Raw genomic sequence first — 12,617 nt, 5'->3', positions numbered from 1 at the left:
CAGGGTGGGGGAGGTCCGCGGGGTGGGGGTCTGCGGGGTACCCCCACCCACATGGGGGGCTGCCGCCACCCACCCTATCCCAGGTCTCCGGCATAGGGCTGCATCCCCAGGCGTGATGCACCCCCATCCCCTGTGCACCCCCCAACCCCAACAAAGCCCCCAAGCCTTGGGGCAGGGAAGGGAGAGCCCTGGGGGATGCGGGGGGGTCGGGGGCCCCCCCCGCAACAGCCATAAATGCGTGTCCCATCACTTATTCATGCAGGCAGGAGGCCCGGGCGGCTGCTGCCGCGATCTGGCAGGAGGAATTTGCTAACTAGGTCAGGCAGGAGGGGCAGGGGGGTGGGCAGCGGCAAGGGCTGCTTGATCCCCTGGGTGCCCCGGCTGTGCCCCCCACCATGCACAGAGTGGGTGCTGGTGGGGAGGATGGTCCCCATGGAGGGGGGGGCCGGGGCATCGTGGGAAGGGGATGCCGGCAGCAGCGTGTGGCCTCAGGGTGCTGAGTGTCTGGGCAAGGGTGCTGCTGCTGTTGGAGGAGTGGGGTGCTCCCTGGCCTGGTCCAGGGGGTGAAAAGGCAGCCGGACCCCCCTAAACTCCCCCATGACCCCCCCCTGCGCCCCCCCCCCCATCCCGGCAGCTCCCCAGGGCCGTGTCCTGGTGTCCTGCTGCGCCGTGATGCAGCTGCCGTTAATTATTGATATAAAAAGCACTCGCTGAAGAGCCGCTTCGTGCCACCATGCCCACCCCTGGATCCCCGCACCGGCAGCTCCCCCCGGTCTCGCCCCGCTCCTCTGGCTTTGCTTGGTGACCCCCCCGCCCCCATGGGCTGTCCCTGCTCCCAGGGTTTAATCCTGCCTGGTCCTGGGTCTCTCCCCGCAGGGATGCTCCGTGCGGTGGCCAACCCTCTCCTCCACCCTGAGGGTCAAAGCCCCTTCAGCTGCTTTACCTTTGGGGTCATTGCTCCCCTGGATGGGGGGGTCCCCCTCCTCCCTAGGGACCCCCATGGTGAGCGATGAGGGGGGGTCCCCATCCCTGAGCATCCCTCTGCCTGCCGTGCTCTGCCCGTAGCCATTTCACTCCTCGATGGGCTTTTACGGGAAAACCCTTCCCGGCTTCGATCCAGCCTAAGCATCCCGGCTCCCCACGGCTGGGGCTGCTTCTACCGGGGCAGAAAAAAGGCTGGGGGGGGGCGGTGGGGAGGTAAAAGCATCTTCAGAGCCGTGCACGCACCCAGCGAAGGCGTTTGCGGGGGGGGAATAACCGGGCGAGATGGAGGATGGTCCATGGGCCGACTCCTGCTTGGGGTTTGGATGCCATCAGCACCAGAAATATCAATATTCAGACCCTGGTGGCATCCTGGGTCCCTTGGCCATTAAATGAAATGTCCCCTGGCCCTTGGGGTCTGTGCCCCCCGCCCAGGCATCCCTGCCGGGGTCGTGGGCGCTGGATGTGACCAGGGAGCAGAACGAGGTCGTTTTCCCGCTCCCACCCCGGAGCGGAGCCAGACGAGGGGCGATGCTGAGCAGGGATGTGGCCCATCCTTCGCAGGGGATGCGCTGGGTGAAGCGACTCCCGAGTCATCCAGGCTCCCCCCTCCCCGAAACCCTGGGCAGGCTGAAGGAACGGTTAATTCAGGGCTTTATCCGCAAACACTCACGGGCTAAAAATATCCCTCCCGCAGGCAGCACCATTCCCGGCCAGCGCCGTGCCGGGAGCTTCCTTGCCTTTTTTGACGGGATTGTGGCTCACGACGGGGCAGTGCCCGGGCTCCCAGCTGAGATTAGCACAGAATCCCAGCTGCTGGGGGATCCGGAGGGATGGATGAGGGACCAGGGATGTCACCTCGGTGGCCGTAATGTCCCTGCCAGAGGTGAGTGCTGTCCCTGCATCAGGGATGTCCTTGGTGGGGCCGTCCTTGTCACCGGGTGCTTTTATCCCGGTGCTGGAGGAAACCCTGGAGGGTGGGACTGGAGGTGCCATCCTGACTTGGCAAATAACCCATGGGGAAAACTGCCTCCATCACCCCCTTGTCACCCTTCAAACCTGGGGTGGCTTCACCCGTCACTCCAAGAGCCACCCCAGCAGCCCAACCCTGGGCAGTGCTGATTTGGGTCCCCTTATTGGAGCCGTGCTGGGCTAGCCTGGCCAGTGGGCAATAAGCCACGTGTGCCACATACCCGTCCAGCGCTCCTTTATCGGTGTGGTGGCATCGGCAGCTTGGCACAGTGTGCTGGACCCTGGGACGCTCGGTCGGGAGGGAGCCGGGCGCTGCAGGGTGTGAAGCAAAGCACCCTCCTCCCCCTCACATCCCCCGTGCGAAGCCCGCCCAGCACCTGGTGCTGTTTGGGGACCCGGTGCCGGCCACCGAGGAGACCTCGGGGCCTCGGGACTCCCCACTGGGGTGTCCCAGCCACCCTTGGAGCAGGCGGGGTGCAGGGGACCCCTCTAGAAGGTGGGTGCCCTCTCACCCATGACAAGGGCGACCTGGGTGGCTTGACTGGCACCGAGGCTATTATTAGCCACCCTCGCCCACGTCGGCAGCTCATTAAGTTTTTCCCGTTGTGGTAGCGGATGTGGGTCAACGTTTGAGGTTTCGCTGTTGATTTTTTTAATTTCCTCTTCAAAACAGATGAGTTTCCTCCCTCCTTGCTGACGACAGATGCCGCCGGGGGCCGGGCGCGGCGGTGGGGTGGCGGGATGCCACGGCTGATGGCCCCTTGCCGGAGATAGGCAGCGCTCGGTGGGGCTGCCCGGCTGCCCCCCACGGTGGTAAGTGCCGGAGCCACACGGAGGGATTTGGGGGTGGTTATTGCCCCACGAGGGGTTGCAGGGCAGGGGGGGCCTGGGGGGCCGTGGGGATGGAAAGCGGAAGAGCAGGAGGTGGATGGACCCGGGTTTGGGGGGGAAGAGATAGGGCCATGGGGGTGATGGGGACTCCAGGCGTCCGGGAGAGACAATTCCTGTACCTGGAGCAAATGGAAAACTCTTTCGTGGCAGCAAAGGGACAAGGAGCGGAGTGGGGACCAGAGGGGCTGAGGGGGACGGGGCTGGGGGCAGCAGGGGATGGGGCTGGGATGCTCCAGGACGCGGCAGGACAAACAAGCCCTGGTGTCCCAGCCCCCGGCCACGTGCCCTGGGTGGGCTGGATGTGGCCTCAATGAAGAGCTTGGCTACAAGGCCACTGCTCCCTGAGCCCCCCCTCAGCCCCCCCCCCAGCCCGATTCCTGGAGGTGACATCCCAGCCCTGAGCATCACAGGGGTCTGGGATGGCCCAGATGGGTGCTGCTGCCGGGTCCTGCCTGGGGCTTCACCCCGTCCCTCACCCTGCCTGTCAAGAGGTGAAATGGGGAAATGGTGACAAGGTGCCCTCCCTCCGCCGGGGACTTTCGGCGCAGCTGCAGCACGGTGCCGTGGGCTGGGGGATGAACCACGCTGGCCTTGGGGCTGAGGGGCCGGCACCGTGGTGGCTCTGCAAAGGGTTTCCCTTCCCATCGGTGAGGTGGGTGATGGCTGGACCAGGATGCTGGTGCTGCAGGAGATGGCTGGACCGGGATGCTCCTGCTCCAGCAGCGCTTGGGTGATGGCTGGACTGGGATGCTCCAGCAGTGCTCAGCCGTGGGGACGCGTGGCTGGAGCAGGCGGGTGGCTCAAGTAACCTGTCCCCTGTGGCTGCAGGGGTGCGGTGGGGGTCTGCCCAGGCTGGGGGGGTCCTTGTCCCCAGGCAGAACCTGTGCTGGGGAGGGCAGAGGACGAGGGACCAGGTGTCCTCAGTGGGTGCCATGGAGCCATGGAGGAGCTGGATGCCGGGAGCTTGGAATCCTTCAGGTCCTTCAGGAACAGGGGACTCCCTGGGGACATGGTCCCTCACTTTGCTTGGAGGATGTAGGATGAGGATGGGATGGGAATCAGCTCCCTGTGGGAGCTAGGGGGGAGAGGTGCCAGTTGCCCAGTGGGCAATCTCTGGGTTCTGGAGATCTGCATCATCTGCCCCGAAGCGTGCCAAGCCGTGGTGCAGCTCTGCGTGCCTTATCTCAGCCCTGGCAGCTCTTCCGTTCGCTCCAGCAGCTCCGTCCCTGTCCCCCTCCAGCCCCTGGGTGCAGCAGGCACCCATCGGCACCCAGGGCAATACCTGGGCAGGGGCAGAGCATCCCTGGGATGCCCAGAGCCCACCCTGCACCTGCCCATGGAGCACCCAATGGTCCCACCCCATAGGCAGGAGGTGGAGGAGACCCCGCCATCTTCACGGCTCTCCTGTCCCCTGCAGGGAGACCCCCAGCCCAGCCGGTGCTGCGGCCATGGAGGGCTCGTCGGTGCTCAGCCCTTCGTCATGGGAGAGGCGGCGTGCGTGGGCCAGGCAGAGCCGGTGCTGGCGGACCACCGTGGTGGAGGAGGAGGCGGCCGCCGCCATGCAGGATGTCCCCGAGCTGCAGCCACCCCATTTGGATGACGTCTTCCTCGAAGGTCGGGGGGACCCTGGGGTTGCACATGGGACAGGGGTCCCCACGAGCTGGGTCATCTCACGGGTGTTTCTGTGTCCCCCCCCAGGAAGCCCCTCCAGCAAGATAGAGACGTGGCTGCAGGAGTGCGGGTGAGCCGGGGGGGCAGGCGAGGGCAGACCTGGGGGTCCCTCTGCCGCGGTGCCATTCCCACGGGGATTTTGGTGTCACCGCGGGGGCGGTGAGGGTGGTGGGACGATGCTCACGCTTGGTCTCCAGGGTCTCCCGGGGATTTGGGGTCCTTGGGATTGGGGGTCTGCTGAGGGGACCCCCCTTTTCCGAGCATCCCACCATGGCGCACCCACCTGCATGCCTGGCTGCTGTCCCTTTGCTCTCACCCTGCACCCCACCATCTGCATCCCTGTCCCCACTGCCTGTCCCACTGCTCTCAGGTCTCCCGTCCCACCACCAGCCCCCCTAGTATGGGGACAGGGGGATGTGACTGGGGTTTTGCTCTGGCACAGGTCATCGGTGGAGGTCCCACCGGAGGAGCTGGGCTTGCCGGGCCCCTACGGTATGTCAGCTTTGCCCCGGTGCTTCTCCCAGGGTGCTGAGGCTGGTGCTCCCTGTGTGGACCACTACCCACGGGGTGTGTGCGAGGTGCAGGGGGACGAGCAGGGACGTCTTTGAGGACCTTGAGACCTGTCCCCAACTCTGGATGTCCCTGCACCTCGCAAGGCTTTGCTCTCTTTCAGTGTGTGGCAGCAACGGGACCAGCTTTGAGGATGACTTGACCCTGGGAGCTGAAGGTACCAACCACCTCCGGGCACGCTGGGGTGTCCCCTCCTGCGGTGTCACTGTCACCCCACGGGCAGAGCTGACCCAGCAGAGGCCGGGGAGCTGGGGACAGGCAGGAGCAGACCCAGAGGGGACTGTCCCCAGGCTCTGCATCCCCTGGGGCTCCGGGCTGTGGCTGCAGGGGAGAACATCTCCCAGGGTGGCGAGTATGGGACCAGTCCCCAAAACACCCCGTCTCACTCCCTGCCGCCTCTCTGCTCCCTTTTCCCAGCTCTTTTGCTACCGAGGAGTGACAAGGCCATGGGCAGGTGAGGTTTGGGGGCCTGGCGGAGGCTGGCGGGGGGCCTGGGGGCACGGTCCCCGTGCATCCCGCTGGCAGCATCCCCTTCGCTCAGCCTCGTCCCCCCTCCCTGCCCGCAGAGTTCTGCGGGACAAGCACCTCAACCTGGGGCACAGCATGGCGTCCAGTGCCCTCTCCAGCCTCACCACCAAGACCAGCTCCAGGTAGGAGCTGGGAGGGTCTCTGAGGGGGTTGTCGGGTCACCCCCTCATGAGACCGGTCCCTGTGGGGCTGAGCTGGGGCTCTCCCCCCACCCCGCAGCATCTCCGAGGTCCTGGAGTGGTGGGAGGCGGACGCCGAGGAGATCCTCTACAACCTGGGCTTTGTGCAGAGCGAGCCGGAGGCCGTGGCCCGCATCCCCGCACGCTTCTTCTCGGCTCCTTCCCGTGCCAAAGGCATCGACTTCCAGCTCTTCCTCAAGGCCCAAGTGCGGCGCATGGAGATGGAGGATCCCTGCCTGATGCTGGCCAGTGAGTGACACCCTGCGTCCCCAAGCCCCCCGTCCAGGGAGACACCGACACATGGGGTGGGATCCACCATGCTGGTTGGGCTTTGCTCTTTTGAGGTGGTGGGAAAGATGCTCCCGTGCCTCAGTTTCCCCATGCATGAACTGGGAGAACACACCCAGCCCGCCCTACCCCTGCTGCAGCCCCCTGCCCCACCGAGCATCCCCCACCCCACAGCCCCCCCCGACACTCCCCCACCCAACTCCTTCTGGCCCTCCAGGTCGTTTCCAGCAGGTCCAGGCTCTGGCTGCAACGGCCGATGCTTTCTTCTGCCTCTACTCCTACGTCTCGCGGACCCCCGTGCAGCGCATCTCCCCCTCCCGCCTCGCCTGGGCTTGTACCGACGTCCCCAATATCCGCATCGCTCCCACCCAGCCCAGCACCCTTTCGCCCGTGGAGCGCCTGAAGAAGGCTGTGTCCACCATGTGCCTCTACACGTCCCCACGGGATGAGGACAGCCCACGGGGGACCAGCCGGCTGCCCACCGTGCCCACCAGCCAGCCCAGTGCCATGGGGAAGGTGGTGCAGGAGGTGCTGGAGCGGGCGCGGGAGGAGAGGTTTCGGTTCGATCCGGCCGATGTCCTTGAGGGCTGGGGAAGGGACGGGGATGCGGGGATGGCGCAGCACCGGCGGGGAGCAGAGAGGTCCCCACCGGTGTCACCGTCACTGCGGCTGGTGCAGGGTGTCCCTGCGTGTCCCGATCACGGTGGTGTGGATGCCCCGACGTGCTGCGGAGGGGAGCGGGAGCCATCCCCGAGGCCAGCCCCAGCGGGGACACCGGTGGGTGCTGCACGGGGACACTTGGAGCGGTCCTGTCCCCATGGCGGGGGGAGCGGTGACAGCCCTGCGGGGGTGGCTCAGGGGGCCGGGGATGCTCCGTGCCCCATGGGAGCAGGACGGATCAGCACGGAGGAGAACCAGCCGGACACTGCTGCAAATGTCACCTTGTCCGCAACGCCGGCTCCCATGGCCCCCCACTCCGGCCAGATATGGGTCACCCCTGAGCACCCAGAGGGGCTGGGATCCGAGGGGGACTCCGGCTTCGGCTCCGGCTCCTGGGGGACCTTGCCCAGGAGGAAGGCAGGGTACCACGGGTGCCATCCGGGTGACCCCCTGGACCCCGCTGGGGCACATTCCCCCAGCTCAGACACACCAAGAGCTGGAGGTCACCGGGCTCGGCGGAGCAGGGGCTGGCGCCGGGGGGGACCCCTGAAGGACACCGGGTGGCAACAAGGCGATGCACCGGGGCTGCAGACCCTTGGGAAGGGCCCCTCACCCCACTGTCCCAGCTGGCAGGAACCCGTGGACTCCTTCGAGATGGAGGAGGTGAGGGTGCGATGCCCAGGTGATGGGCGCAGAGGGGTGGGGGGCAGGAGGGGGCTGGGAGAGGGGGGCAGCAGCACAGGGGGTCCCTTCGGCTGGCAGGTGACGCTGGGTGAGCCAGCGTGCAGTGGGAAGGAGCTGGAGCGGGAAATGTCCCCGGAGTGTTCTCAGGCTTTTAAGTTTTGAATGATTTAGAGCTTCAAATGGAGCCTCTTGCAGGGGGGAGCTGGGGTCACGGGCGCAATGGCCAGCTCTTGCTCACGCACGCACGCACGCCTGCGTGGGCTTGCACACACGCATGAGCATCTTTGCACACATGCACAAGCATCCTTGCACGCACACACATGCACACAGAGGGATGCATGGGTGTACACACACGTGCTGATGCACTTTTGCACGTGCATACTTGTGCACTGACATGCTCACCTGGTGCAGCTCCTCACCCAGCCCCGCCGTGTCCTGCCTTGCAGGTGCTGAGCGCCAGTGAGGAAGATGATGATGATGACGGCGATGCCCGCAAGGAAGCCATCCGGTCCCTCCATCCCTCCATCGGGATCCGAAGAAGTAAGTTGTGGGGGTTTCCCACCCTCTTGGGGGGCACCAAAGGCAGTAGTGCTGCCAGCCCAGCGGGTGCCCGGTGCCAGTGTGTGTCCCCCGCTGTGTCCCCCCTGTCCCCCTGCTCCAGGCTTCATGCTGCACACCAGCAGCGGGCAGTCCGACAGCAGCGGCTTCGTGGAGGAGCCGGTGTCCGGCCAGTCGCCTGCTGCCCGGCTCCATGGCCCTGACCAGACGGCCTGAGGCCACTGCAGAGGGACCTGAGTTTGTCCAGGCACTGGCAGGAACCACGGCTGGGTGCCGGATGGACCGTACCGTACCGCTGCATTTCGGACACAGACACCATCCTCAGCTGAGGGCTGAGCACTGCGTGTACACGTGTGGGTGTGGATGCACGTGTGTGTGTGCACGTGTGTGTGCACGTGTGGGTGTTTGGCACAGAAAACCTTTTGACTCAGGAGTTTTGCCCCAAGGGGCACATGCGTCCCCCCTCCACCCAGCCTGCTGGTGCTGGGGCTGTGGCTACAGCGGAGAAGCACTGGGGACATCTCGCCTGTGCCTTGCTCTTGGGGACATGGCTCGCACTTTGGTCACGGTCGGTCGCTCGTGCTGCAGTGCCTGTAACACTAGGACAGGGGTTTGCTGGGCAGAGCCAGCAGCACGCTGGAAATAAAGTTTCCAAAGGGATGATGGTGGCTGTGTCGCTGCCTGGAGCTGGTGGGATCCAGCCCTGCCCACCCCCTCTGGGGTGGAAACCCCCAGCACAAGCCCTCCCAGTGCCCCAAAGGGGCCTGAGCTGGGGGGCTCTGCTCAGCTCTGGGTCTTCCCTGGGGACAGAGGAGCTGCCACCGAGGCTGGGGCGTTCCTGCCCTACAGACTCCACGTACCATCCCACCCGGCTCGCGGTGGGGCTGGGGAGCTGTGGTGCCTCCCACGGACACGTGTGCCCTGGCTGGGGTGCAAGCCCGGGGGTAGGACTGGAGCGGTGGGTGCTGCTCAGGACTTTTTTGGCCTCTCCATCTTCTCTCTCCCTAGCTGAGCCTCCCTTCTGTCTCCTTATCAGGGTACTTCATGGCTCCAAGCCTGCTCTTCATCTTCCTGCCACCTTATCTTTCTGGCTCGGTGTTCTTCCCCTCCGCACGATCTGGGCATCTGAAGGAAACCGCACTGAGACGATGCTGGGTCTGTGCCGACAGCTCCTTAACCCCTCCGGTGCCGCTGCCGCTGCACACCCAGGCAGGACACGGGCAGATTTATTGGTGGCTTTTGCCCTAGGTGATGTGGGCACCGAACAAGGACACGGCCCCGAATTGGGTGGTGGAGGGTGGTGGGTCCTGGCTGGGCACCCCAGCAGCCTCCTGCAGGGCTCATCCCAAAGTGGCCACAAGCCACAAATTCAGGGTCCGGCTCTGCTCCTGCCCCTCCAGATCTACCCAGGGGACAGGGACAGGTCACAAGTCACCCCAGGCCAGTGCTCCATGATGTTAGGAAGGAGCCACCATGGTCCCCCTCCTTCCTGGACTCTCAAGGTCCCCATCCCAGCTGCCCACCACAGCGGTGGTCCATGACCCTCCGCTGTCGGGTGCAAGGATGACACCAGCCCCAGGGCATCAGCGCTTGAGTTACTGGAAAAGAAAAGTCCTGTTGGATAAACAAACCCCAGGGCTTCCCTATGGAGAGCAGCCAAAGACGGGATTATCCTGGATTAGCCCCACGGCCCCTCCGGCACCAAGGCTGGCTCCCACAGCCCGTCCTGGCTGTGCTGTGGGTCCTGTGGGGGGGTGGGGGGAACAGTCCCAACCTGCCAGGGCTGCTCCATGCTGGTTTGAGCTGCTCAGGGCTGTGCTTTATCCTCCTCCTTGGTCTCTGCAAAGGGGTCCACGGGGGACCCCCTAAACCTGGAGCTGTGGCAGTGACCCCCAGGCACCTTCCTGCTCCCCTGGCTCTGCCCGTCCCCAGCTCATCCGAGGAATAAACCCACCTCAGGCCGTGGACTTGCTGGGCAGGTCCTGCATGGGGCTGTCTGAAGCCTCCTGAGAAAGCCTTGGTGGAGCACAGCTGGAGCTCAGGGCCAGGTTCCCCATCCCTGGGGACACTCGAGGCCAGCCCCATCCCGACCAGGAACCAGACCGGGACCTGGCTGAAAACCAGTGCAGTGAATGGAAGAACCGCTGCGAACAAGTAGCTGGTGATGGGGCTGGGGACACGGTGTGACATTTTCATCCAGCTTCGCTGCCAAATCCAGGGAAATGAGAGCAACAGTTCCATCACATTTCATGCAAATGTTGAAGTCTTTGGTGCTTCTGAGACCAGAACTGGGGGTTTTTAGGGTGGTGATGAATTAATCCGGTGGGATGGAGTACCTTATAAATGGTACAAAATGAAGTTACACTTGTGAGCACACGTGCTCCCTGGCCTCCCCATGCCGGGTATTTGGTATTGTCTCCCTGAGCCAGGATCCCAGCTGTGACCCGCTCCCCCCTGGGAGGGTTTGGCTCTGCATCCTGCTTCTGGGTGCCTGAAATCCCACCCCAGGGCAGAGCTGGGCACTTCCAGGTTCTCCTCTCCCCACTAGGAATGAACAGGGTGCCCTGAGAAGCCGGGTAAGTGGCACAGATCCTCCCTCGGGCACTGGGCAGGAGAAATGCATGGAAAATACCGAGGATTTATCCCCCTTCTCTGAAGCCAAGAGGCAGCGAAAGCTCTGCTTGGGACCAGGGATGGTGATTTATGGGTGCAAATGGATAAGTATCCTCTTCTCTGAGCTCTGGGCTCTCGCAAAGAGGCCACACAATTTCTGAGACACCACCTGAGCAGGGACAATGCGATTTTCCAGGTTTTAGACTGAAAATAAAAGACTTGAAACTGTGCAGAGCGTTTAAATTCAGGGATGAACAACCCACAGCCTGATGCAAAAAGAGCTGGGAGCATTTGCTTGCCCAAGGGCTGGAAGAATGATGTGGCCAAGCCGTGGGAGCACCTTCCCATGGGGAGCACGAGCTGTTTGAGATGGCCGGGGAGAGGCCAGGAGCTGCAAGCATCGACCATGTCCTACATCTGGATACACTACGGCACCCCATCCACCCCCGCAGTAGCACCCCATCCACCCCCCCATCCAGGACCTAGCATCTCCTACTGGAGCATCTCCTGGGGTACATCCCCGGTACCCCCCCACCAGCCCAGAGACCTGCTGTCGGTGCCTCCATAAAGCTTTCCCTAACATTTCACCTAAACCTTTTCCCTGCGTTTTCAGCCTGGAGGTCTGAAACCACCCAGGCGAATCCCTCCCGGCGGTGCCGTCAGTGCTGTCTGTGCCGGCATCGTGGCAGGTCACGCTCGGCTGCTCCATCCGACCCGGCCGTGGTGCGATGCTGACGCAGGGCTGTCGAGCTGGGTTGTGCCGGTACCGTGCTTCCCTCCTGCCTTGCATGTCTTGAAAGACATGACATGGCTCCCTCCCTCCCCGCCTCACGTACGCTCCGGATGGGGTTTGTTTGCTAAGCAGTGCCAGGGAGATTATTCATCCAGCGTTTTTTGCCGTTCACGGCAGCCTCGGCTCTCCCCGCAGAGCCATGCCTTGTCCTCATCTCGTGCGGCTCGTGGTCCCTTCGTGCTCTGGCCCATGCCCTTAGCCTCAAAGTACCAACCCCCTTTGGCTCAGCTAATCCCTTTAATCAGTAAAGATGTTCTGACCTCAACCCACATCCCCAAAAGGGGAGAGAGATGCTCTGGCTCACTCATCCCCAAAATGAGGAGGAGCTGGGGCCAGACTGGACCACCAGGATGCTCCCGCAGCATCCTTGTCCCACTGCCACCCAGCGAGCACAGCTCTGCCCCAATTCCTGAGCGGAGCCATCCTCCCCTCGTGTTATATCTGTGTTTCAGAGGCTGCCGTGTATCAGCGTGATGATCCCCATCATCACCTGCCCTGTGCATCCCCACTCCCTGCCCGGGGCTGGGACCGGACTGCCTTCATGTGCCCCCCCGCCTCCACTGCTCCCGCACATCCCCTCGCTGTCTGTTATCTGTCAAGTGGTGAGAAATAAAGTGCTGGAGCTGGAAACGTGCTCTGTGATGAGCAGGAAAGGTCTGCAGCTGGGGGGCTGGCAGTTGAGGAGCGTATAGGGGCTGGGGAGTGAGCAGGGGGGCTATGGAGTGAGCTGGGGGGGGGCTTGGAGAGTATGGGGTGCGTGGGAGGGCATGGGAGGCTTGTGGGGGGAACAGGAGTGTACTGAGGGACTATGGAGTGTACTGGGGTGGTATGGAAGTGCACTGGGATGGTGTGGAGTGGGAGCCATGGAGCTACATGAGCTGTTGGGGCTTTGAGGACTCAGGAACTGCTTGGAACACAGAGGGCTGGGAGTCCTGGGAGTGGGGCTGGGGCTGGCTTGGGTGCTCTTGGGGCTGGCAGCAGGACTGGCTGTGCTGCCCGGAGGGGGTGCAGGGCTAATCCGGGCTAATCCTGCCCCTGGCCGGGCGCCCGGGCACGGGCATCTTCCCACACCTGGAAAATCCCGTGCATCCCTGAGCCCTCCCAGTCCCGGCCAATTGGCGCCTGCTGCCTTTATAAGGGACAGACCCCAGCCCGGCTTATCCCTGGGTGGCTCCTGGCTGTGGTCGTCACCTGAAATCCTCCGGAATGATGAAGCTCTGGGTGACCTT

General features: G+C 63.9%; 1 protein-coding gene across 1 annotated transcript; it reads left to right on the top strand.

Annotated features, from left to right (window-relative positions):
• The first annotated feature begins 1,287 nt into the window (after positions 1 to 1,287).
• TESPA1 (thymocyte expressed, positive selection associated 1) lies at positions 1,288 to 8,642 on the top strand. Its single transcript, XM_069806268.1, has 12 exons — positions 1,288 to 1,867; positions 2,627 to 2,766; positions 4,262 to 4,458; positions 4,543 to 4,585; positions 4,958 to 5,007; positions 5,189 to 5,242; positions 5,503 to 5,539; positions 5,652 to 5,735; positions 5,833 to 6,041; positions 6,298 to 7,403; positions 7,871 to 7,964; positions 8,086 to 8,642. The coding sequence occupies exons 3-12, from the start codon at positions 4,293 to 4,295 to the stop codon at positions 8,196 to 8,198; spliced, it is 1,956 nt and encodes a 651-aa protein (XP_069662369.1). The 5' UTR covers positions 1,288 to 1,867; positions 2,627 to 2,766; positions 4,262 to 4,292; the 3' UTR covers positions 8,199 to 8,642.
• The last annotated feature ends 3,975 nt before the right edge of the window (positions 8,643 to 12,617 follow it).

The sequence above is a fragment of the Haliaeetus albicilla genome, chromosome 18, assembly GCF_947461875.1.
Source record: "Haliaeetus albicilla chromosome 18, bHalAlb1.1, whole genome shotgun sequence".
Lineage (NCBI taxonomy): Eukaryota > Metazoa > Chordata > Aves > Accipitriformes > Accipitridae > Haliaeetus > Haliaeetus albicilla.
This window is presented reverse-complemented; position numbering and strand designations above follow the sequence as displayed.

Excerpts from the sequence above, each read along its gene's own strand:
- TESPA1 (XM_069806268.1), top strand. The coding sequence starts at position 4,293 with ATGGAGGGCTCGTCGGTGCTCAGCCCTTCGTCATGGGAGAGGCGGCGT. Across the intron at positions 5,008-5,188 it reads GGGCTTGCCGGGCCCCTACG|TGTGTGGCAGCAACGGGACC; the intron begins GTATGTCAGCTT and ends GCTCTCTTTCAG. Across the intron at positions 5,243-5,502 it reads CTTGACCCTGGGAGCTGAAG|CTCTTTTGCTACCGAGGAGT; the intron begins GTACCAACCACC and ends CCCTTTTCCCAG.